The sequence below is a fragment of the Cervus canadensis genome, chromosome 1 (genome assembly GCF_019320065.1).
Source record: "Cervus canadensis isolate Bull #8, Minnesota chromosome 1, ASM1932006v1, whole genome shotgun sequence".
Taxonomy (NCBI): Eukaryota; Metazoa; Chordata; class Mammalia; order Artiodactyla; family Cervidae; genus Cervus; species Cervus canadensis.
Genome location: NC_057386.1, coordinates 64,156,944 through 64,183,981, shown reverse-complemented (window position 1 = coordinate 64,183,981; position 27,038 = coordinate 64,156,944). Strand labels below are relative to the sequence as shown.

The window sequence follows — 27,038 nt, the reverse complement described above, 5'->3', positions numbered from 1 at the left end:
CTCACTTCCGGCTCCGCTGCTCCGGGTGCGGGAGCTGTAGGCCGCCGGTGGAGAGGCTGCCGGTCCGAGTGTCCTCGGAGGTTGGTCAGTGTGAGGCTGTGACAGTTGCAGTTGTTCCTCGCCCCGGAGAAGCCGAGGTGCGTGGCGGGAGGGGAAGAAGGAAAAGGCCCGGGTCGCGTTTCCGCTCACTTCTGGCCAGGGCTGAGGCGACTTCAGGGAGCAGAGGCAGGGATAATCCTCGACGTGAGCGCTGCCGGCTTGCCTGCAGACAGGTGAGGGCGGAGCTGGCCGGCTGGGAAAGAGGCGGGGGAAGGCTGCTTGGAGGTGGTTGCCCGGCCGGACGCGTTGCCTCTGGGGTTCGCTGTTCCGTACTTTCACAGGGCACTTCTGTCCTTAGACTGTGTGTACCATCTCTCTCTACCCAGGTACTCGACCTTGGATTTCTACCCCTTCGTCCCTCTTGTCACCCTGAGTGTGCCCCCGAAACAGCCGGGCGAAGAAGCAGGACCGGCCTTCCCAGGGCGGCACCCTCCCTGTTGTGAATGCATTGAGTGGGGAAAGGGATTGCAGGATCCAGGTCTTTTCGACTGAGTCTCCGAGTGGGCCACCCTCAGCTTTGCTGTCCAGCCTGTATTGCTGATCTTCTTTCCCTGCATCCGCCACTGCCTCTCTCCCACAGCGATAGTCCCTGCTAGAGGTTCCTCAGGCTGTGGTGCAGGGAGGAGCCTTGCCTAGGAAATGTCCCAAGCCTCACTGTGCTGGCGAGGACGTCCAAGGAATGCTGGAGTTTGGGAAGGAAGTTGTGCTGTCGTCTCGTCCGTTCCTCTTTGCCAAGTTACTACTGTTTACGTGTCTTGGAAAAAGGAAAGAGGTTTTTTTGTTGTTGTTGTTGGTTTTTTTAAGAAGAGTTTCTAGACGCTTTTCCCTTTTACTTTATTATTACTTCCTTTGTGTTCTTATCCGCCCTCTTGAGCCCTTTGATCTCAAAAAGTTTGTAGTTTCCACTTCCTGCACATCCTTTTAACCACCCCCCTTTTAGGATTTATGTCCCCCTCCCTTCCTTTTCTCCCAGATTAAAGCGTGTAATTTCTCTAAGTCGGTTCTTAAGGAGGAAAAAAATGGAAGATTTGAAGGACTTTTGTTAAACTTGTGCTTTCACCTGCAAATGTGGCAGGTGTGTGTGTGTGTTCCCATTTGTTGTTTAATTAACCTCACCGGTGTGGGAATGTGCACAAGAGTTGGTTATGTTAAATCCTTCCTGTGTTAAGGCTGCAGGAGCTGGCCGTTTTATTGCTCCTCTTTCGATTTGAAGACAACAGATTACACGTCAGTACTGTTTTAATCCCACTTTTGTTTTTCCTTGCTCAACCCTCCCTCCCAGCCACCAGGTCTAACACTCATTAGCTGAGAAAACAGAAAATATTTCTAACGTTATTTTATTTTTTGGGTTAAAACCTCTGCCTCAGTTACTTTCCTTCTTTTTCAAGTTGATAAATTAGTTTGCCTAATCCTGGGTCATGCCTTAGGGAGTCCATGGTCTGTGACTTTCAGGGGACTTCCTCATCCCCACCCCCAATATTATGGGCAAAGTTTTGTTGCAGTGCATTTCCTCCCCTCTGAAGAAAATTCTTAATTGAGATATATAACCTCCAGTAGATTAAAAACCACTCCTTAGGCAGTGTCTTCTTCAGTTAATGAAAACTTCTTGAAGTTAATGAAAAGTTTTTTTTTCTGTGGATCTTTTTTTTTTTTCTTTTCAAATGCTACATAGCTAGTTTGGGCACCATGGAGAGTAGAATGCAGAGATTCTAGCTTTATAGTGATGAAATCTCTAGGTACTTCAGAATTTCGGTGTTTCTAAATTCCTTCCTAGACCTAGAGAAGGAAGTAAGGCTGCCTACTTATTTAGTTCCTGATTTGTGGTTTTGAGGTTTCTTTTTAGGGATAGCTATTTGTGGCCAATGTTGTAGAGATCCAGTGGATTTATAAATTGATATGTTTATGATTATTGAATACATATTAAATATCACCAACTCACTGGGTACAGCTCACAGTAAAAGTTTAAACTTCTGTTGTACTTTGTTTTCATTTTCTTATTTTTCACTTAAGGTATCTACTTACTTTGGGCTTCGGCTTATTTAGAAAGGGCAAAGCATGTCTCAGTGGTGTGGTCCCTAAGTCTTTGGCATGCTGCAGCTCATCTTGACATCTCCTTTCTCTCCATATTACCTCTAGATTAAGAATTTAATGATAGTTCTCTTTTGTGACTAAGTTAGTATCCTTCCAGACTTAATGTAAGTTTAGAGTGCATATTGAAATTTGCTGATTTGATGAAGTGTTTGTTGATCAAGGGTTGACATTCTAAAATGTTTGACACGTATTTTATAGAATGTTTAAACTTGAAGAGAACTATACAGCTCATCATAGTCCATACAGAGTGACAGTGTCTTCTGCTCAAAAATAATTTTCCCTCTATCTAGCATCCTTACTTTGGGGGGGCAACAGAAAACATAACTTTATAAATAAATCAATCATGCTAAATTCGTTTCCTTCTAAGGTAATGAGGAAGCCAGAAGATTGATATCTGACACCATAACATTTGTTTGCTTACTGTGTGCCAGGCATTATGCTAAGTACTTTATGTGATTATCTCATCTCATCTCATCCTCACAGCAACCTTATAACTTGGCTAAAATTTTCATCTTTGTAGATTAAGAGGGGCTTCTCAGGTGGTGCAGTGGTAAATAATCCGCCTGCCAGCGCAGGAGATGCAGTAGACACAGGTTTGATCCCGAGGTCGGAAAGATCCCCAGAAGAGGGCATGGCAACTCACACCAGTATTTCTGTCTGGAGAGTTCCATGGACAGAGGAGCCCGGTGGGCTACAGCCCGTGGGGTTGCAAAGAGTCAGATACGACTGAGTGAGCATGCACACACAGATAAAGAAATTGGAACTAAATGATTAACTGAAGCTAATCTGCTCAGAATTACACTGGTGGAGCCAGGATTGAACCTGGGTTATCTGAATCCAGACAACTACTACTCCAGACTGCTGCTAGCATATTTTCTTTACATCTTTTTTGGTACGAGTTGTAGGTATCTCACCTGATTTTCTCTCAGACATTAAGTAAAGATGGTCTCTTCCTTTATTAATTTTCAGTAATTGAACACCTGATTTCATATCATATCAAAAAGTATGACAAGAGAAATGAATTTGGAGGAAGCCTATGGAATGTTGTTTGATAGTTTTCCTATGGCATAGATATAAATCTGTGTGTGAGTGTGTGAGATAACATATGAGGAGTGGAAAATGTGAAAATAAAGGCTTTAAGTAATAGACTTAGCGTTGTAAGAGTCTTGAGGTATAAATACATTCCAGAATGATGAATTTAGGATGGGATAAGGAAGAAATTGAGGATGGAGTAAGTAAATTTAATAGGGAATTTAAGAGAATATGGTTATGGATGAAAAACTAATGATATATGTGCAGACTGGAAAGAGTAGTTCCACAAAATATGGATGATGATGACTTAGGGACTGTAACGGTCTAAAGGTCAAATATTCACCAGCATTAGTTCTAGGAAGTATGAAAAAAAAGACTATAAAACAAAAGAACTTGAAAATAATCTTGTTCTCTTTAGTGTCTCTTAACTTTAGCCAGTCATGGAAGCCACTGAATAGCTCTTACAAATCCTCAACTGTCCTCTACAAAAGTACACATTTTCGTTTTCTCTGTGACTTTCTCTTTCATCTTTCCTCCATAACTTCTAAACTTTTGCATTAAAATAGTTATAGGCAGATATTGCTGGAAATTGCTCAAATGTTTTGTGAAAATTTGGTAGCATCTTTGCCATATTGTCACCTGAGAGTTTTTGTTTCCTTTATGTTTAGGCTTGATCCTTTTTGATCCTTTGGGAGAACTGTGACACCACTGTCTTTGAAGCAGAATCATAAGAGTGACAGAGTTGGTGGTGAGACCTAAATCATCTAGAGGAAGGAAGCTGCCAGCTCCAACCGTGAGATAGTGTGTTAGAGCAAGGTTTCCAAACTGTTCTGCGTCATGGCACACATAAAATGATTATTTGTATGGCAGACCCCCTGGCTCTCTGAAAGCTGAGGGGACCAGGGAGTGGGGAGGTCAATATTTCATCACATCCGTAATTCATTCTTGGCACATTGGTTGGAAAAGCTTTGTTCAAGAGAAGAGGAATGTGGCATTCTGATAAAGTACTTTGTAAAGTACCTAATAAGGGATGGATCAGGAATTCATATCCCAGGTAGAGTCCCTGGGGGTTAAGCCAGGGGAATATAACCTCTAGGATGGGTCTGTGTTTTGTTTCCAAGCTCTACATTAAGTATCCAGGATAGCACCAGGACACAGAAGTGCATAATAGGCTAGGCATTAGGCTTCATGGATGCTTTATGTGTTTTAGGTATTCTTATTTTCCGTTAAATAAAGAAACAGGCGTAGAAACCAGCAGAAGTAATTAGTGCAACTAATTGGACTAATTAAAGGAGACTCACAAAGTTACTTGACTCCAAAGCATGTACTCTTTTTCACTGTAGTGACTAAATGATTTTGTGACATTGTGGTTTCTAGTTAAAGTGTGAGACATTGGTGGCAGAGGGTGATGGTGGTGAAAGGGAGATAAGCAGGAGGACTATTAAGTGTTTATTTTTGGCAGCCTTGAAGTCGAGTTCTAGAGATGATGGCTTTCTCTTAGGATTTCTGAAGTGTTGGGGATGGGGGAGAAGAGAAATGTGATAAAACTCAGAGAGAGTAACTTGAGCCATTGGTGCTCCTTCTAACAAAAGGGCTAAAAATGTAGATCCTCTTCATATTTGACTAAATGTAAATTGTAGATTATTTCTTAAAGGTATGTTTCTAGATTATTTTTGTTTTTCTTTTTCTGTATTTCCTCATTTTTCTGTACAGTGTATTATTTACTTTTAAAATTAAGCATATTTTCAGCATTACAGCTAAGATACATTCTTAAAATAAAAATTCAAATAATAAGCAAATGGAATGAAAGCTTCTACTTCTTTAATCCCTCTATCCCTCACACCTGCTGTTAGTTAATTCACAAAGTAGATGTTGGGGATTAGATGAAATTCATGAAAAAGCTCTAAACTGCTGCTGTCTGACCGAGTAGCCACTTGCCACGTGTGGCTGTTTAAATTAGTTAAGATAGAATAGGATGGGTAGTGGCCACTTGATTGCCCAGCGCAGGTGCTGAATATTTCCAAAGACATTGTCCGGCCCTGCTAAAACTTTAAAATACTATATGGTTGGTGACATAATAAATATACCGTTGAAACAAGGTTTTTTTAAGTCTCTGTTTCGCATGCTGTGTAGTTTTTGTTTTAGCTGATGAAATACTACTGCCGTGTTTTTTCTCAGCTTTTTGTTTTAACTAAATCCAGATGGTCAGAGTCTAATATTTTCCTTGGATGTTTGAGGATTGTAGTTAGCTGCTTTTCTAGGATAAAGATGTCAGCTTTTCTAAGGGTGTGAGTGTTTTCTATCTCCTCTGAGCTCTAGATCTGTATATCTTACTTTAAGTTGGCACCTCTCTGGAATATATTAAAGATATCTCATATACAAGGTCTGAAACTAAACTGATCTCTCCCTCACTCCCAAGCCCCCTCCCCAATATGTTTTTTCCTCTTTCTTTGTTGTTTATTTTAGTGAATGACTCCATTATCTTTCCAGTTGGAAAGTCCAGGAGAGTAGGAGTGATCCTTATTCACTCCCTCTCCCTGATACGTCTAGCCTGTCAACACGTTTTTATTAGTCTTACTTTCTAAATATCTCTTAAATCTGTCTAATGTTTCCCATTTCCACTACCACCACTTTACTTTGTTACCATAATCTTGCTTGAAATTTCTACAGTAGCCTTCTTTCTTGTTTAGCCACTTCGCCTTCAGATATCTCTAATCCACTACTCATCCTAAAGGCACTGTGATTTATTTTGAAACACACATCTGATTGTCAACTCCTCCCTCCCGATATTTTTATGGCTTCTCATTGCTTTTTGGGTAAAAACAAAACTCCTTAACAGTGCTTAGCCCTCCAGCCGTGACTCTCCATTTCACCCGTGCTGGCCTTCACCAGGCCTTTGCGCTCATCTTGCTCTTGCATTACACGGCTTTGGCACTTGCTTTTCTCCCTGTCTAGACCTCTCTTCCTTTACTTTTGTTTTACTTATTGGCTTCTAATTATCCTTCACACCTCAGCTGAAGTTTTGCTTCTTTAGGACATAATCTAACCTCCCTGATGAGACAGTAACATCGTACATTTACCACAGTTTCAGTTTACATTTATATGTGTGATTGTATGGTTGTCTTTCTCTTCCACACTCTCCATTTCCATGCAGACAGGAACCACATCTTATTTTTTTTTTGGCTCATTGACTCCCACGGACCTGTCTCAGTTCCTGACACCTAAATATTGATTGAATTTCCAAGTTGATAGTATGAAAGATTTGAGTTCATGGAGTTTTGTAATATAGGATTTTAATTATAAATATTTATAAATATAACAGTTAAATTGACAATTATAATGTTTTTTCCAAGTGTGTGAAAATAAATTATTTTAATAGCATAAGTTTGTATTAATGTTTACAAAACAATACATATTATTACATATTATGTAATAAGAATACTATGGCACAATATTCTTTGATTATTTTATAATAAACTCTTATTTTGGAATAGTTTTAGACTAACAATTATTGTAGAAATAGTGTACAGATTCCTATGTACACTATTCCCAGTTTCCCACATTATTAGCATGTTACATTAGCATGGCACATTTGTCACAATTCGTGAACGAGTATTTATACACTATTAACTAACGGATGTTGAGATTGCCTCAGTTTTCCCCTAACGTACTTTTTCTCTCCCAGGATCCCGTCCTGGAGTGAATCCCAAGTTTAGTTGTCGTGTGTCCTCTGGTGAGGACTCCTCATTTTTGATGACAGGTTGGAGGATATCAGGTCAGGTGACTGTAGCTCTGCGTGCCTGCCTAGTCGCTTCGGTCGTGTCCAACTCTCTGCGACCCCATGGACCATGACCTGTCAGGCTCCACTGTCCATGGGATTCTCTAGGCAAGAATACAGGAGCAGGTGACTGTAGATTGTCCCTCAGTTGGGGTTTGTGTGATTCTCTCCTCATTATTCAACTGGGTAACGTGTCTTGGGGAGAAAGACCACTGAGGTGAAGTGCAGTTCTTGTATCAAGAGTAGATACTGTCAGTCTGCCTTACCATTGTTGTTAACTTTGATCACCTGGCTTTTGACAGTGTCAGCTCTGTACATTGTAAGTTACACCCTGCTTTATATAGTGTACTTTTTAGAAGAAAGTCCTTATATGAAACGCACTCTTAATGTGTTTGGGTGTTATGTTCTACCTCCTTAACAGTGGTATGTGCATAAATTTGGGGGGATTTTTCTGCAAAGGAGATTTGTCTCTTTTCTCATATTTATTTATTCAGTCATTTATTTACATCAGTATTGATTGATTCTTGGGTATTTTATACTTTGCATAAAATCCAGTATTACTTTATGCGGTAATTTCGTGTATAATCCAGTATTTATTAATTTTGTTGCTCAGATTGTTCCAGCTTTGGCCTTTGGAAGCTTTTTCAGTTGGTTCTTATATTCTTTTGAGATTTTTGTTGTTGTTGTGTTCTGGTGGGTTTTTTTTTTTTTTTAAAGCACAGTCTTCCTTTCCAGCAGTACAAGATGCTCCAGGCTCATCTTGTACATATCCTGCCCCAGCCCTAGAATCAACCATTTCTCCAAGGAGCTCTGGTGCCCTTTATTGGAGAATGGTGTTAGAAACCAAAATCTGGGCGCTGTGTGTGTTCACTGTTGCTAGCCTTGCTTCTAGGAAATACAGACTGACTCATGTAAATACACGTATCTATAAATGTCTATTTCTATATAGCTATCTGTATATTACAAAGCTGTATTCTTAGGTTATTTACTCTGAGCTTTTTCCCATTGAAAAAATTACCTGTGAATATTGAAGGGTTTATTTTATATGGTTTTGGAAATTAATAACAACTAAACGAACTCTCCAGTTCTCTTGGTTCACTGCATTGCTAATGTTCTGGACCTTAGCTAGCCATTTGTGAAGAATGAGGCCACAGTACATTGAATAATTTAGAGTTTATTTACAACTAGTTTTCTTTTCAGGGAGTAGTTTAGCTTTGAGAGTCTTATCATTTGACTTCTCATTAGTTTCTCTGTAACACAATCTGAATGGGGCAAATAAAAAGACTTCTCCAAAGTGTTAATTTTGTCACAACTTCTAAGTTGGTGATAATGATGAGGATGAAAATAGTTGAATATCTGTTACGTTGATTTTTAAATTGTTTCTCATTACTATATATGATTGAGAATTCACTATATTTTCTCAGAGTTTTCTACTTTTGAATTGTCTAGACTGATGTGTTTATCTTAATGAGCAACATGAACTGAATTTATTACTACTGAAAAGGACTAATGAGTGTCTAACAGCATAGCTTTTACAGATACCAGATAGTTGTTGACGTAAAGACAGCACTATAATGTAAATGATTTTTTTTATCTTATTTGATTATTCTACTTATGAAAGAAAGTGTCACATACTTTGAACATATTGTATGGTAAACCACTTTCAGGTCAACATCATTTGTGTTGACTATAGGAAAAAGGATTTTCCCCCGAGGTTAAGGAAGCTATCATCATTTAAAAAAAAAAAAAATTACACACTCTTTTAGATTGTTTTGATTAAGGAAACTAATTTTTTAGCTTTATAATTTTTTTATTGTAAACCAGTCAGTGCAACTTGAAGATTAATATTGAATTATGAAATAAAAACAAATCTTAACCATTCTCTTTTTATTTATCCATGAACAAGAAAAGATAGGAAAAAAAAAAGAAAAGATAGACATATTTCAATAGATTCTATCTAGAGCAAAACAAATAGAGCCACTTTCTTTTAATCAGTAGCCAGTCTCTGAAATCAGTGATATACTCTGTCTAGAGAAGTTAAAGTGAGTTCAGACAAAACAAGCCCAGGTTTTGATACTGATTGCCCTCAATTTTCTGTTATCTGCCTCCCTAGCATTGTCCTTGAGTTCCAGCAGAACTCCTTCATAATTATTTATAGTACTTCTCCAACTTTTTCCCTAACGTACCCTGGAAAGAATAACTTCAGATATTTCATCATACAAATTCAAGAAGTTTCTTAGACGGCTTGTATGTATTTAATTCAAGTGAATTTTGTTTTAGATTCTGTAATAGCATACTTATTTTCATTCCAAAAATGTAAATTCTAATTCCACTGTGCTGTGCTGTGTTTATCCTGTTTATGTCTACTGTGCTTATCTTTGCTTTCCTGTACCTTGAGCATACCTTTTCAGATTCCCTGTGATGTGTGAGTCCCTTAATTTGAAATGTTATAATTTCTGTTCAGCTTTCTTTCTTTAGTATTATATTTCTAAATCTTTAACTCCTCAGCATCATGGCAGTTGTAAATGCAGTTTTTTTCTTTTCTGTTATCCATGGAGTCTTGTGTTTCTTTTTATCTTCCAGGATCCTAGCAAATCTCTGACTTCTGCCCTCTCTTTCCTGGGTCCTGAGAAAGATCCTGAAGGCATTTAACAGTTGTAGGATATTGAATTCTCCCTCATTAAACTCTCCTGCATTGGGACAGGTCCTTTACCCCTGAGTCATCAGGAAAGCCCAAATATAGAATAGAACTGGTCTATTCAGTTTTTAGAAAACAAAATGTGATTGTGATAATAAATTAAAAAGCAACTCCAAACAGTGGGATGAAGTATAAACTTTATGTAACATTAATTATGCCTTTTTACAGATGCTAATTAGTAATTCACTCTATAAGTCATTGGTTCTTACACTCATTAGTTAATGAATACTTCTGGCTGATTTATAGAAGTAGAGCCCCAGAGATGACAAGATATTTCTGGCCTCCAGTATAAAGCAGGCTGTGAAGCTTCAATGTTGATGGTAGTTTTGAAATAATGATTTATCATTTTATTTTGAAGATCACTGTTAAAGATAACTTTAAATTCGTGTAAAGATCAGAAAACATATATCTTAAACAGCACATATTACAAGTCACTTTTTTCCCCCATAATCGTTAAGTTTTATTTTTTTTTCCAGCTTTTTTTGAGATTTAATTGACATAAAGCAGTGTATGAGCTTAAGGTGTACAGCATAATGATTTGATTTACATGCATCATGAAGTGATTGTCACAGTAAGTTTAGTGAATGTCATTATTTTTAAATCTTGTCATTCCCTGTGTTGCCAGTTATTAAACTTATGAACAAATGAACTTCTAAAAAAATGTGAAGGTTGGAACTTTTAAATAATATGAATGAAACACAGACTTAGTGCCTGTCTCTCTAATTCATAGAAATTTGATTCCCCCTTTTCTATCTGCCAGGAGTTTTTTTTTTATACTTAGCAGTTTATTATATATTAATAATAAAGGATATGGTAAAGGACACAGATAGATAGCCAGATGAAGTGACACTTTGGACACGATCTGGAATGATTCTGAGAATAGGAGCTTCTGTCCCTGTGAGTTAGGGTGTTCCATGATTCATCTCACACGCTAGTAAAGTAATGCTCAAAATTCTCCAAGCCAGGCTTCAGCAATACATGAACCAAGAACTTCCGGATGTTCAAGCTGCTTTTAGAAAAGGCAGAGGAACCAGAGATCAAATTGCTTACATCCGCTGGATCATCAAAAAAGCAAGAGAGTTCCAGAAAAACATCTATTTCTGCTTTATTGACTATGCCAAAGCCTTTGACTGTGTGGATCACAACCAACTGTGGAAAATTCTGAAAGAGATGGGAATACCAGACCACCTGACCTGCCTCTTGAGAAACCTGTATGCAGGTCAGGAAGTAACAGTTAGAACTGGACATGGAACAACAGACTGGTTCCAAATAGGGAGAGGAGTATGTCAAGGCTGTATATTGTCACCCTGCTTATTTCACTTATAAGCAGAGTACATCATGAGAAACGCTGGGCTGGAAGAAGCACAAGCTGGAATCAAGATTGCCGGGAGAAATATCAATAACCTCAGATATGCTGATGATACCACTCTTATGGCAGAAAGTGAAGAGGAACTAAGAAGCCTCTTGATGAAAGTGAAAGAGGAGAGTGAAAAAGTTGGCTTAAAGCTCAACATTCAGAAAACTGAGATCATGGTATCTGGTCCCATCACTTCATGGCGAATAGATGGGGAAACAGTGGAAACAGTGTCAGACTTTATTTTTTGGGGCTCCAAAATCACTGCAGATGGTGATTGCAGCCATGAAATTAAAAGACGCTTACTCCTTGAAAGGAAAGTTATGACCAACCTAGATAGCATATTAAAAAGCAGAGACATTACTTTGCCAGCAAAGGTCCATCTGGTCAAGGCTATGGTTTTTCCAGTGGTCATGTATGGATGTGACAGTTGGACTGTGAAGAAAGCTGAGTGCCGAAGAATTGATGCTTTTGAACTGTGGTGTTGGAGAAGACTCTTGAGAGTCCCTTGGACTGCAAGGAGATCCAACCAGTCCATCCTAAAGGAGATCAGTCCTGGATGTTCATTGGAAGGACTAATGTTGAAGCTGAAACTCCAATACTTTGGCCACCTCATGCGAAGAGTTGACTCATTAGAAAAGACCCTGATGCTGGGAAAGAGGGCGGGAGGAGAAGGGGACGACAGAGGATGAGATGGCTGGATGGCATCACCGACTCGATGGACATGAGTTTGAGTAAACTACGGGAGTTCGTGATGGACAGGGAGGCCTGAGCGTGCTGTGATTCGTGGGGTCACAAAGTCGGACACGACTGAGCGACTGGACAGAACTGAACTGAACTTATGATTCCAGGACGTGGATGTGCTAACCGCAGAGTCTCTCCAGCCCGCGTAGCTGAGGGCTTTTGTGGAGACTTCCTCACCAGGCCGTGCTCAGTTGCTAACTCAGTCTCCATCTCCTCCCGCCTCTGAAAGTTCCCCACTTCTAACTGTGGTGTGGTCATTCCAGTAACTAGCCCCCATTTCAGATCCTTCATTTGGTCTTCTGAGCTGCATAATAATGATATATTTTCCTGTTTGGTGCTACTGGTTCATACACAGGAGCAGATAACTCCTGAAAGTAGCAGACAGCAGAAATGGACTCCCCTAGCTTGCTTCTGTGTTCCATTACATGCGTCACTTTTTCTGTGGGTTCCTTCCTTCGCTCTTCCCTCTGTGGAAGAGGTTTCTTCCCTCTATCTGAGGGTAATTCCTCTAACTTTGCTCAGACTTCTTTACTGTTCTCAAAAAACTTTTATTTTGATCCGATTTTAGACTTACAAAAATAGTAGTTTCCTTGTACTTCTTACCTTCTTCCCCTAATGCTTACATAACCATAACATAATTATCAAGAATAGGAAATTAACATTGACATAATATTGTTAACTAAACTACAGACATTATTAGAATTTCACCGAATTTTCAACTGACTGTCCTTTTTCTGTTTCAGGATCCTGTCTAGGAACCTGCATTGAAATTAGTCATTTCTCCAAAGTCTCTTTCAATATGTATATTTCTCAGACTTTGCTAGTCTTTCATGACCATGTCACTTTTGAAAAGTACTGGTCAAGTATTTTCCAGAATGTTCCTCAGTTTGGGTTGGTCCAGTGTGTTCTAATCATCAGGGGGACGAATACTGCAAAAATGATGTTGTCCTTCTCAGCATAGCATCTCAGGGATTATGCTCTTGGTATGTCTTACTACTGGTGATTACTTAATCACTTTGAGAGAGATCTGAGTTTCTTCACTGTGAACTAAGAGTTCTACATTTGCTGTCGTTCTTTTTTCAGTTGAGTATTTATAGGAGATACTTGCAGATTATGTAAATTCTGTTTCTCCTCAAACTCTTGCCCTTTTAACATCCATCTGCAACACTTAATACTGTGATGTTTGCCTCGTGGGGATTTCTGGTTTTCCCTTTTCTGTGCTTATTAATGGAAATTCTCCTGTGAGGACTTGTCACTTTACCCCATTTATATTTGATTACTTTTTTATATCAGTGTGGACTCCTTAACATTTGTTTTATTGTGTGAGTTCAAATCTAGTACTATCATCATTTGCTTTGTTGCTCAAGATGTCCCAGCAGTGGCCATTAGGAACTCCTTCAGGTTGGTCCTTTCTTCTTTTGGCAAGTCCCCTTCTTTTACTGAATTTTTTCTTATTTCTGACACCAGCAAATGTCCCAGGCTCCTCTTGTCTTTTCCTTACCCCAGTCTTAGAGTCGTCCGCTTCTCCTTCAGAACGGTGGTTCCTTTTATTGGATAACAGTGTTCAGGGAGGAAGGTCTGAGCACCAGAGTCCTCGTTGTTACTGGGCATCACTGCTTCTTAGGTCCTGTCAGGGGACAAAGCTAGGAGACCAGTACATGCGTGCATGTGTGTGTAACATATATACACATGTATACATATTAAAAACAGTACTGACAACGATTTCCAGTCCAGTACAACAGTGCTTATTTAGCATTTCTCCTTTCTTTGTAATTTTTTCTCCATCAGTGAGAAACTTAAGCTTTCAGTACCTACCTTCTATTCACATGTTCTGTCCTGTTACACACAGAAAGTAGTTTAAGAATTATTAACCTGTACCCCTGTGATAAATACTGCATTAACAGGGTTTGTATGTCATTCTCTTTGCCTTTAGCCTCATGGTGTCCGGTCAGGATGTTCTTTCCTCCTCCTTCCCTTTCTCTCCGCCCCCCCATTCTTCCCCTCCCCTGTCTTCGCTTTCTTCTCCTCCTTCTCCCTTTGCCCAGCCTCATTTCGCCTTCTGTTTCCTGGGCTATTCTTTTTTAATAGTTAGTTGCATTTGTTATGATTTTATGCCATTTGAATTCCTCTCAAAATTACGATGGTTCTAACAGTCAGAATTATTTAAAACTAAATATTCAAAGAAGTGTCACTCATTCCTTATTCCTGCTACCCTGTTCCCATTTCCTCGTTTTCCGTACTCCTTTCCCACCCTGTAGGTAACCTGCCTCCGTAGTTTCTGGTTTATTGTATTTTTGTCCCAGTGAACAGAAGCATGTATTTTCATGTATCCTTTCTGTTTTTACACTGAGATAGCGTATCTATAGGTACTTTTGAACTTTGCTTTTTTGACTTATCCCTGTGTCTTGGAAATGACTGCATACCATAGAGATCTTCACTTTTTTCAGCAGTTGTACAGTACTCCGTTGTCTGGATGTGTCATAGTCTAGTCAGTCACTTTCCTATGTGTAGACATTTAGGTACCCTTTCCCCAACACTTTACATAAATGAAGAATGCAGCAATGTGTATGTAGTTTTATATTGCTGGTGATGTAGTCCCAGGATGTATTCCTAGAAATGGATTGCTGGATTCAAAACTAAGTGCTTGTGTGATTTTGTTAGGCATTACCAAAGTTCCCTCCAGAATAAATGTACAAATTTGTATTCCCATCAGCAGTGTATATGAGTGCCTATTTCCTTCCATCCTCAGTAACAGAATGTTTTGTTATTTAAAAAATTTTGCTTATCTAATAGATGAGAAATGGTATCTCAGTGTTGTTTTAACCTGAATTTCTCTAACATGAGTGAATTTGATCAGTTTTTATGTTTTAGAGGCTATTCTAATCTTTCTTTGTGAATTGTCTGTTCATGTCTTTTTCCTGCTTTCTGGTTTTTTGTTTTCTTCCCTTTGTTTTTCAGAGTTCTTTATGTTAGGACTATTGACCTACTGTAGCATATAAGTATTTCCCTAGTTTTTCAGATGTCTTTTGTCTTTTTAACCCTTATGTTATTCAGTTTTAAAATTCTTATTTAGTTAAATTTTTCAGTTTTTAAAATTGTCTCTAGATTCTTAGAATTAGAAAATTTAAAGTACAACTCATGTATGTTTCCTTTTAGCAATTTGAGTTTTCATTTTTTATATCTAGATTCCTAATTCATTTGGAGTTTATTCTTGTGTATGGTGTGAGATATGGATCTAATTTTGTATTTTTACAAATGGCTACCTAATTTTCCTGGTATTATTTATTGGGAAGTCCATTTGTAATTAAGTGATTTCAGATGTCACCTTTGTTGTATATTAAGTTTTTGTGTGTATATGTGGTCTAATTTGGCTTTTTATTCTGGTCTCTTTGTTTATTCTTGTGCTGCTGCCATACTGCTTTAATTATAGATGCTTTATGGTATGTTTTAATGTCTGACAAATTTAGTCCTCTTGTGATTTTCCTTTTTCATTGTTTTCCTGGCTATTATTGCATGTTTGATTTTTCCATATCAACTGCAGTGTAACTTGTCTAACTGTATAATTTAACTTGTTATATATTTTTCTTGTATTGCATTGAATTTGTAAATTAAGTAAGGAAGAAATGACTTCTTTTAATATCATCATGGGCTTCCCTGGTAGCTCAGTGGTAAAGAATCTGCCTGCAATGCAAAAGATGTGGGTTCAATCCCTGGGTCAGGAAGATTCCCTGGAGAAGGACATAGCAACCCACTCCAGTATTCCTGCTAGGAAAATCCCATGGACAGAGGAGCCTGGAGGGCTGCAGTCCATGGGGTCGCAAAAACTTGGACACAACTGAAGTGACTTAGCATGTATTCACCTATAATATCATCACAGCTAAGAATACGGTATGTCTTTTTGTTTGCTCAGTCTTTAGGGTCTTATCTGTTACATGTAAACATTTTTTCATATAGACTTTATACATTGTTTAATTTATTCCTAAATTATTTAATCTTTTTTGTTATTGTAAATAGGATTTTTCTCTGCCATTATGTCCTCTGATTATTACTTTTCAATATTATTTCAAAAATTATCTGTTTTATATATAGTGGTGTGTATATGTTAACCTCAAACTCCTTTTGTATGTTAATTTTATATCCTACTTTTTCACTAAATTCTTCTATTTTTTACTTAGTTTTAGTATTGATTTTTTGGAGTTTTTCAGGTGTACTATTATATGATCTGCAAAAAGAAATGTTTATTTCTTTACCTATTCTTATAATTGATTTTTCTTATCTCCTTGGATCGGCTAATACCTCTAGTTTGGTGTTGAATAGTAGCAGAGATGGTGGGTTTTTGCATTGTTCCTGTTCTTAATGGAAATGCCTCTGTTATTTATTAAATAAGATAATGGTTGTAGGATTAAAGCCTGTATTGTGTTGAAGATGTCTCCCTTAATTATTGTCTTCCTTGATTATTGAATTGTGAATGGGTGTTGAATTCTGTCAGTAGGTTTCTCATCTGTATAGAAAACCATGTTTTTCAGCTTAGATTAATGAATATATTATATATTAGAAGATTTTCTTAATTGAACAGTCTTACATTCCTGGGGTAAATCCCACTTGTTCATGTTGTATTATTTTCTTAATGTGGTACTGGATTCACTTGGCAAGCAGTAAAATTGTTTAGAGAAGGAAATGGCAACCCACTCTGGTATTCTTGCCTGGGAAACCCCATGGACATAGGAGACTGGAGGACTACAGTCCACGGGGTCATAAAGAGTCAGATATGACTGAGTGAGTGAGCATGCACAAAACAAAAATTGTTCCCTCCGTTGTATTTCATGAGTTTTTTTGTTTCTCTGTTTCTCTGTATTGTAGTACCCGATGTGGTGTTTTGTGCTTATTTATCTATCTCCTTGATTAGATTCAGAGTGCAGTCACCCTTGGTATCTGTGGGGCATGGTTCTTTTACACTCTCAGATAAGAAGGCCCTTGTATAAAATGGTACAGTATTTGCATCTAACTTATGCACATACTCCCGTATACTTTAAATCATCTCTAAATTACCTATAATATGTTGTTATTGTTCAGTCGCTAAGTCATGTCTGACTCTTTGTGACCCCATGAACTGCAGCATGCCAGGCTTCTAATATGTATTTAATATGTACATATGTATATGATATGTACACATTTGTAGTATGTAATGTAATGCAAATGTAAATCTATGTAAATAATTGCTGGTGTATGGCAAATTCAAGTTTTGCTTTTTGGAACTTTCCGAAGGCTTTTTTTTCTTTTTTTAAAAATATTTTCAATTTTTGTTTGAACCTGCAGATATGGAGGACTGACTACTCTTTTAGCTTGAATTAGATTTTACTTTTCTATCTCCTTATTGTTGTTGTTCAGTAACTAAGTTGTGTCCGACTGTTTGAGACCCCATGAACTGCAGCACATCAGGCTTTCCTGTCCTTCACTATCTCCTGAAGTTTGTTCAAACTCATGTCCATTGAGTCAGTGATGTCATCCATCCATTTTGTCATCTGTCGCCCCCTTCTTCTCTTGCCCTTGATCTTTCCCAGCATCAGGGTCTTTTCCAGTGAGTCAGCTCTTCATGTCAGGTGGCCAAAGTCTTGGAGCTTCAGCATCAGTCCTTCCAATGAATATTCAAGGTTGATTTCCTTTAGGATTGACTGGTTGGATCTCCTTGCTGTCCATGGGACTCTCAAGAGTCTTCTACAGCACTACAGTTCAAAAGCGTTAATTCTTCGGTTCTCAGCCTTCTTTGTGGTCCAGCTCTTATATCCATATATGACTACTGGAAAAACTATAGCCTTGACTGTGTGGACCTTTGTCAGCAAAGTGGTGTCTCTGCTTTTTAATATGCTATCTAACTTTGTCATGGCTTTTCTTCCAAGGAGCAAGCATCTTTTAATTGCATGACTGCAGTTACCATGTGCAGTGATTTTGGAGCCCAAAAAATTCCATTGGTTCCCCATCTGTTTGCCATGAAGTTATGGGACCAGATGCCATATCTTTAGTTGAGTTTTAAGCTAGCTTTTGCACTCTCCTCTTTCACCTTCATCAAGAGGTTTTTTAGTTCCTCTTTACTTTCTACCATGAGTGGGGTCCTCTGGCATATCTGAGGTTGTTGATATTTCTCCCAGCAATCTTGATTCCAGCTTGTGCTTCATCCAGCCCAGTATTTCACAGGATGTACTCTGCATATACGTTAAATAAGCAGGGTGACCATATATAGCCTTGTTGTACTCCTTTCCCAATTTTGAACTAGTCCATTGTTCCATGTCCAGTTCTAACTGTTACTTCTTGACCTGCAGACAGGTTTCTCAGGAGACAGGTGAGGTGGTCTGGTATTCCCATCTCTTTTAAGAATTTTCCAGTTTGTTGTGATCCTCACAATCAAAGGCTTTAGCGTAGTCAGTGAAGCAGAAGCAGATGTTTTTTCTGAAATTCTCCTGCTTTCTCTCCCTAACGGATGTTGGCAGTTGATCTCTGGTTCCTCTGCCTTTTCTAAATCCACCTTGTACGTCTGGAAGGTCTCTGTTCCCATACTGCTGAAGCCTAGCTTGAAGGATTTTGAGCGTAGTCTTGCTAGCATATGAAGTGAGTGTGATCGTATGGTAGTTTGAACATTCCTTGGCATTGCCTGTCTTTGCGATTGGAATTAAAGTGATTTTTTTCCCAGTCCTGTGGCCACTGCTGAATTTTAATTCTTTATCTGTAGTTGGCCTTCTCTAATGTTGAAGAATAAGTTAGAAGCAGAAATAGCCTTTAAAGTTGTATTGAATGACGTCTGATTTTAGTGTTTGATTTTGACAATGAGCAGTTACATTTGTTACAGTATTAAAGAGCACTGGCCAGGGAACTGGAACATGTCTGAGTTCTAATCTGAAACTTTGATTTTATGTAGGCCATAAGTAAATAATATTTTGGCTTCATCTTTGGATATCTTGACATCTTTGGATGTCAGAGTTTTCATCTGTCAAATCAGGTGGACACACTGGTCTTTTGACTTGTTTCATATCTAAAAGGATTAAATGAAATTATTTTTTAGTCATTGAAGTATGTATTTTTACATTTTGCATAAAAACTTTTCCTAAATTTTTGTTTGTTTTTAGAATCACCTGTTACAATCAGTAGATACTCATATGATTGTAGATAGTTTTGCAAAGCAAATTCTGACTGCAAATAAATAATTTATATTGTGGAATGTTTGTAAGAATATCAGTGAAGTGATACAGCCCTCTTAACTAAATTATTTAATGTGTGCTTAACACATTTTACTTTTAGGTATGTCTGACTGCAGCAATGATCCTTCAACTCTTGGTACATCTAAACAAGCCACAGAAGAAGTCAAGTCTAGTTCTGAGGTGATTGGGTGATACTTATATTGTTTTTTAAAGTCAACCTGTATCAATCAAGTTTAGACTGTCCAAACTGAGTTAGTTTGTCTAACCATGTGCCATTCTAAATAAACTCTTCTACACACATAGACACAGGAAAGGCGTGGGAAGAAAGAGAGCCATTTCTTCATAATTGTAAGTCAGTTATCATTTGCCTTTGGGCATATGAAATTCTACAATATACCTGTCCCATAAAAATGAAATAAAAATCTAGTCAAACTATAGTTTTAAATTTAAACATGCAGCGAAGTTTCTATTGAAGTAATAGTAGTAATTGGTTCACATTTGTGCTCATCTGATCCTGTATTGTCTCTGGTTAATTATACATCAGAATCTAAATGTAACATTTAAAAAAAATACTGAGTTCTGGACTTTACCTCAGACTCACTAAATCTGAGTCTGTAGTGCTAGATACAGGGCTATGTGTATGTTTTTGTTGTTGTTGTTTTTTAATTCTATAGGTGATTCTGTATCACCTCAAAACCACTGTTCTAGGTCATTAGAATACAGAGGTATTAAGAAATTAATCATATGGAATTCAAGTAATCAGATATTTCTTTGAACATCTAATCCTAGTAACAGCTCTCAAATTTATAGTGGTTAAAGATTTACAGAGTAGAACTTTCGTATTTTTCCACCTTGCTCCTTAGACTGATGTGATATAATCCAATTAGGTAAGAAGAACAGTCGTTGTTTCCCTCATTTATTTCTTGAACATATTTTAACTTTCAGAGAGGTAGTAGTTGACTTCGGGTAATGGGCAAGTCTGGAGCATAACATGGGTTCTTCTGACTCCAGCTGCAGTGTTAAAAAATCAGTTTGCTGTCTGTGTAGGTGGCAGTGCTAGGCATAATGTTTCATCATCCCAAGATATTGAGTCTGTGTGGCAAGCTTTAATGTAGGATTTAGAGCTAGATAATTTACCTTTCGCTCAAAAGTCAAAGATGAGCTCTGGTTGGCAGAATATGTATTATCTGTGAGGGATTTGGAATTCTTTGTGATTTAAAATAGTTTGGCTGTTTACCATTTGTCAAAGCAGTGTTATATTTAGTTCTGAGAACCTAGGGAATTATGTACACCATATGTGTCTTAACTCGTGTTGTTTATTTTTTATGATCAGATCTCTGAATCTGTACTGTTGAGAGATGATCAGAAGTTTGACACCTGTGAACTCCAGGAAGGATTGGCAGCCCAGCCAATGATAGGGCTTATAATTGTAAATGAAACTGTTCTTTTTGTGGTTTACCACTGTGAGTTTCAACTACATGAATGTCACCCAGATAGATAACTAAACTAGAGATTTCCTGCACAGTAGAGAGTTAAACCTGGATGACAGTGATCTGAAGGAATCCACTGCCAAGTAATTGTTCAAATTTGTGTGTAAATTCATATTAGGCATTCTCTGTATTTTTAGCCATACCCAGGGAATATTGTACTTAAAGAAGAAAAAAAGAAAAACCAGGTGTGTGAGTATAATCTGAATTTATACCCAAATTTTAAAGGTTGGTATGAGTTTATTACAGTTAACTAAGGTCACATCTAGGAATATTTTGTGACTTTGAAATTGCTCATTTATTAGAATTCTACTAACTTAAATATTCTTTTTTCAATATCCTTGATGAAAACATTTTAGGGCTCAAATTTGCTTATAAGAATTCTTCTTTTAATGTATTACAACTGTATATGTATTTTGACCATTAACTCTTAAATGTTCTATATATCAAACTTTTCAGTAATTCAGGATAATCATAGCAGAGCTTGGCGCATAAACTGAGGGTCAATTTGATGAATGAATTAATCCTCACTCTACTAGTAAACGATATATGGATACTAGTTTCTTAGAATATGATGACCTGAATTATAGTTTTCATTTCTTTAAAAGCAAAACAAACAGCAAAAACTCTCAACATTTTGAACTGAGCCAAAAACATCAACCCTGAATAAGAAGAGACTTAAGGTTCATTTAGGTTCTGTATGACATTACTGTGTGGATCACAACAGACGTGGAAACAAACTGTGGCAACTGAGACCTGGAGGTCTTAACATCGATAATGAGGAAAGAGCTGTGATTTGAACATAAAAATGAGTCAATTTAAGAAACTTAGTAGGGAAAAATTATATAAAGACAGAAGCAAGGAAGTTGGGAAAACAGGTGTGTTTTTGCCAACAACAAAAAAAAAAGGGAAAGCAGAGTATTGTATTAGGTATTTAATAGTGTATTTTAGAATTTTTGCATGACGACTTCTTTTCTGTCTGCCCTTTGATATAGTAACAGTAATGCATATACTTAATTCTAATACCCCAAAAATATATGTACAAATATTTTCATTCCTTCTTTACATAAGTAACTGAGAGGTCTAAAAGTGAATTTGTTCAGATCCTACACACAAGCTGCATGTTATTAGGGGAAATTTTAAAATAAGTAAAATGAAGTGTAGAATAGTAATGCCTTTGGAGTGGTTCACATGAAGAATTATAGCAGCTCAGAAAGTGTCAGCCAGGAATATCTGTGAAGGTGGTCTTTAAACTGTTTTAACAGTGATCTGAAGGAATCTTAACTAACACTAACAGTGTGTGGTAGCATTTGAGCATGTGACTGGTGATGGTCACTACCTGGGCAGAGTCATCGAGAAAGAAAACTGAGGCGTGTGTGCTGGGAGGCATGAGTAAGTTTGATGTAAGAGGGTATCTGAAGAAGCATAATTGGTGTTAAGGTAGTGCAGGTCAGGTGGAGTTGGCTTTTATGTTGTAAATATGTTGGGGAGGAAGACAGACATGTTAAAAATATATATAACATATACATAGATTATAGACAACAAAGGTCCATCTAGTCAAAGCTGTTTTTTCCAGTGGTCATGTATGAATGTGAGAGTTGGACCATAAGGAAAGCTGAGCACTGAAGAATTGGTGCTTTTGAACTGTGGTGTTGGAGAAGACTCTTGAGCGTCCCTTGGACAGCAAGGAGATCCAACCAGTCAATCCTAAAGGAACTCAGTCTTGAATACTCATTGGAAGGACTGATGCTGAAGCTGAAACTTTGGCCACCTGATGTGAAGAACTGACTCATTAGAAAAGACCCTGATGCTGGGAAAGACTGAAGGCAGAAGGTGAAGGGGACGACAGAGGATGAGATGGTTGGATGACATCACTGACTCAATGGGCATGAGTTTGAGCAAGCTCCGGGAGTTGATGATGGACAGGAAAGCCTGGAGTGCTGCAGTCCACAGGGTTGCAAAGAGTCGGACACAACTGAGCAACTGGACTGAACTGAAATTTTAATGTAAAGTAATCTTTACTGCTATAAAGCAGGATAAGAGGCGAAAGAGTGATGAATGCTAATTTACATGAGTTGGTCAGGAAAGGCCCTGGGTCAGCAAATACCTCAGTGAGTTGAGGGAGGGGCATGTGAAAATCTGGGAGTAAGAACCTTCCAGAAAGAGGAAACAGCAAGAGCAAAAATAAGATTGGTATGTTGAGGAATAGTGGTGAGGACTCTGGCTGGAACTGAGGGTCAGTGAGAAAAGAGTGGAAGGAAATGCAGTAGCTAGCTGCTAAGATTTGCTTGGCCCCAAAATGAGAATGACTGACAGAAGATTAGAAGCTTGGGAGATCTGAAATGCAGGGTTCAAGTAGCAAGTGGTTGGAAAATATAAGACAAATAAGTGTTGATACTAGTAGATTAAAACGCTTGTTAAGAAAAATTTGCAACATGTGAAATAAAAGTGAAGTAGTAAATGAACTCCCATAGACTCATCATCCAGATTCAATCATTGTTTTGACTTGACCACATTTGCTTTATCCATTCTTATGTAGGATCATCTCTCTTTTAAAAACCATGAAATCGACAATGACAAGATGGAATAAAGAAAAAACGAAAGAACTTGGCCAAGACGATAACATTTGTAACTTTATCTCAACTCTGTCTTGATACGAGTCTGTTCTAGAGGAATGCAGGTAGGGTGCACCTAGTGACAGAGTTAGGAGTAGCTGCTAGAACTCCAGTGTTTGTCCGTTGGTGCTCAGCTAATATCAGTGTGCTAGAACTACCGCATCTTTATGTAATGTTTTTAGTTTTCTAAGCTATTTCACGTTTGATTGTTTTAATAGCTGTGTGAGGTATAGGTGAAGTTAAGAATCTTGTTTTATAATAGAGGAAATTGAAACCTAAGGAAGTACAAGTGACTTCTGAACAGTTATAAAAAGGGGCAGAGCCAGTCCTTAAGTCTCTGTCTCCTGCTGTGTTAATTAGTTCTCTTGAGATATCATGGGTGGGCTTATTCACCTAATGCTCTTGAACCATGTTAAATTAACTTTGCCATGTTTTAAAGGTCGATTCAGACAGAAATTTCAAAGACTGAATTATGATTTTAATAGAATTGCTTTCTCTTTCTGTAGGCAAAAAAAGTATCTAATTTCATGTGACGCAGAAGGCGTTTGTGCTTTTTGGTTTTAGAACAGAATATGGTCTGTGTTGACATGCATAATTAGTTCACTAAACACTTGGACCTTCATTGTCTGAAGCCATAACTAGAACAATTAGAGCTGAATATTTGTGACTTCTTTTTCTTATTTTCCACACTGCTTACTTTATTCATTGCTGTTTTGTTTAGGTTTGACTGAGATTAAGAAGTTAATCTTTTAAATTAGAAGAAAATATAACTACTTGATAGCAGAACAAAATGCCTACTGATCATTAGAAATACTTCACAGTGTTTTTATAATGAATTTTCAAATAACATTTAAAAATAGTAGGTATAAGAAACAGTTAAAAAGCTTGAACCTTATTATTGTACTTTATTTTTACCTGCTCAGTGGCAAATTAGATTAAACAGCAATGTTAAATATATTAAAAAAAAATAAAGAAGTAAGGTCTTATATTGTTCCAGAAGTCTTGACTAAGGTTAAGACAAGTTCTTTTATATCCTTTCTAGAAAGTTTCTATCTTGTTTCTAACAAGCATTTTGGAAATTAGGCTTTACTATTCTTAATGTAATACATTGATAACATCAAGAAACTTATCTCCAGTATGCTTTCTGTTACATTATTAAGATAGAAAGTCTCTGGGTCTTTGGGTAGTCTTTTAGTCTTTGGGTGAGTTTTTGTTATTGTTGCATCTTTGGTTTTCTGTGAAGTGTTTCCATCATCATAAATTGTTGTTCAGTTGCTGAGTTGTGTCCAACTCTTCTCAACCCTGTGAACTGTAGCTCCCTGAAGCTCCTCTGTCCATGGGGTTTCCTAGGCAAGAACACTGCAGTGGGTTGCCGTTCCTTCTCTGGGAGGCTTCCCGACACAGGGATCACACCCACGTGTGCTGCTTGCCAGGCGGATCGCTGCCCACTTAGCAGCCTGGGAGGCCGTTTCTGTAGCTTTGCTTCCCTGTTTCCCGGCGTGTTGGTTTGGTTACTCGCTTTCTTTGCCTTCTTCCTCGCCGGGCGTCTCCTCAGGTCTGCTTTGTTTCTGACTGGTTGGTGCTGGTTTTGGTTTCTTTGCTCAGAGTCGGGCTCTCACCCTTCGTTTTCTTTGGTTTCTTTGGTCTTCATTTTTCTTTGGTCACACACGTTTTGGTTTCGTGTGTGTGTGTGTGTGTGTTCCTTTGTTTTTGCTTTCTATTTGTCTGACTGCACCGTTTGTGTTTCATTTTTTGTTTCTTGTTGTTGGTGTGTTTTTGGAGGTTTTTTGTTGTTGTTTTTGGGGAGCTTTCGTGTGTGTGTGTGTGTGTGTGTGTTAGCTTGTTTGCTTTAATCCCCTTTATTGCCGTGACAGACGGCTTGTGGAATCTTGGTTCCCTGACCAGAAGTTGGGCCTGAGTTGCTGGAGTGGGTGTACTGAGTCCAGGACACTAGACCGCCAGAGAACTGACCCCAGGGAGTGTTAATCAGTGAGACTCCCACGAAGACCTCCACCTGAATCCAAGACCCAGCACCGCCCAGCGCTGGACGCCTCACCCAGACAAGCAAGACAAGAGTAGAAACCCAGCCGTCAGCGGGCGGGCTGCCCACAGGCACCCCAAAGCCCATCACCTCACACAGCTCTGCCTATTGGGGAAGAAATGCACCTCCTCATCAACAGTCATAAATGTAAGGCCTTTTACAGTGTTAACTCAAGGCGTAGTTTCAGGAATAGAAAACATAGTGTGAGAAAAAAATTACATGAGCTTTTTCTTTTAGTTTTGGTCTTTGGCAGCTACAGAAAAGACTGTGTAGACTGGGGGTTCAATTTATAGGGAGAAGAGTTACTGCACCAACCACATGGGTGCCGATGAAGTGAGCAGGCAGGCGTTCAGTTGGCCGGGGTGGAGGACGTGAGGGGAGGATGGAGTCTGAGAGGTGACCGGAAGTGGGCAGGGGTCAGGCTGTCAGCAGTTTCTGTTGTTGTTTTTAGTCCATTGTGTTGATTTCTGGCTGTGCTGGGTCCTGCTTGCTGGGAGGGCTCTCTAGCTGTGCCGCACGAGCTCCTCACTGCGGTGGCTTCCCTTGGTGCGGAGTCTGGCTCCAGGGTGCACGGCGTCGGTAGCTGAGGCAGGCAGGCTCAGTGGTTATGGCTCTTGGGCTCTGGAGCTTGGCCTCAGGAGTCGTGCACAGGCTTGGTTGTTGCACAGCATGTGGGATCTTCCCATATCAGGGGCAGAACTCAGGTCTCCTGATTGGCAGGCAGGTTCTTTACCAAATGCACTACTAGGGAAGCCCCGTCTGCAGTTTTGTGAGCCATGTTGACTAGTGTAGTGTTGAGAAAGTTCGCTGGAGATGGATAGTGTTAAGGGGTTCACCAAAGAAGGGCATGGCGGAGTTATTCTCCCCCAGTGTGGTTGGTCTTATGCTATGAAATGCATCACGTTTATGACATTAAAGTTGTGTTTTTAAAATTACAGTACAGTTGACTCACAATGCTGTGTTTCCGGTGTGCAACAGAGTGATCCAGTTATATGCATACACACACAGTCTTTTTCATATTTTTTTCCAAAATGATTTATTGGTGGTAGTGGTTTAGTCGCTAAGTCGTATCCGACTCTTGTGATCCCATGGACTATAGCCTGCCAGGCTCCTCTGTCCCTGGGACTCTCCACACAAGAATACTGTAGTGGGTTTCCTTTTATTACATGATACTAAGTACAGTTTCCTATCTGATACAGTAGGACTCTGTCATTTATTTTATACATAGCAGTTTGTATCTGCTAATGCAAACTCCTCATTTATCCTCTCCCGCCCCCTTTCCCCTTTGATAACTGTAAGTTTGTTTTCTACGTCTTGAATTTGCTTATTTTTTTGTAAGTACATTCATTTGTGTTGTATTTTAGATTCCACATATAAGTGATATCTTATAGTACTTGTTTTTCTCTGCCTGACTCACTCAGTATGACTCTCTCTAGGTCTATCCATGTTGCTGCAAAGGCATTATTTCATCCTTTTCTCTGGCTGCATAGTATCCCATTGTGTGTGTGTGTGTGTGTGTGTGTGTGTGTGTGTGTGTACACACACATGCACCACGTCCTCTTTACCCATTCATCTGTTGATGGACATTTAGGTTGCTTCCATGTCTTGGCTGTTGTAAGTAGTGCTGCTGTGAGCATTTGGGATGCATGTATCTTTTTGAATTAGTTTTCTCCAGATAATGTGCCCAGGAGTGGGGTTGCTGGATCATATGGCAGTTCTGTTTCTAGTTTTTGAAATAATCTGGTGCTAGTGATAAAGAACCCGCCTGCCAGTGTAGGAGACGTAAGAGATGCAGGTTTGATCCTTGGGTTGGGAAGGTCCCCTGGAGGAGGGCATGGCAACCCACTCCAGTATTCTTGCCTGGAGAATCCCATGGACAGAGGAGCCTGGCAGGTTACAATCCATAGAG

General features: G+C 38.6%; 1 protein-coding gene across 6 annotated transcripts in view; it reads left to right on the top strand.

Moving 5' to 3' along the window:
* Positions 1-10: 10 nt before the first annotated feature.
* Positions 11-27,038, top strand: part of ARFIP1 (ADP ribosylation factor interacting protein 1) — a 128,774-nt gene continuing 101,746 nt past the window's right edge. For 2 of the 6 annotated variants that reach the window (XM_043484514.1, XM_043484508.1), the window contains exons 1-2: positions 24-272; positions 19,087-19,166. In XM_043484514.1, the coding sequence (XP_043340449.1) occupies positions 19,089-19,166 (78 nt within the window). In that variant the 5' untranslated portion in view covers positions 24-272; positions 19,087-19,088. Of the gene's footprint in view, positions 273-19,086; positions 19,167-24,962; positions 25,277-27,038 lie in introns of all 6 variants that reach the window. The other 4 variants (XM_043484509.1, XM_043484512.1, XM_043484511.1 and 1 more) reach the window with 4 other exon arrangements.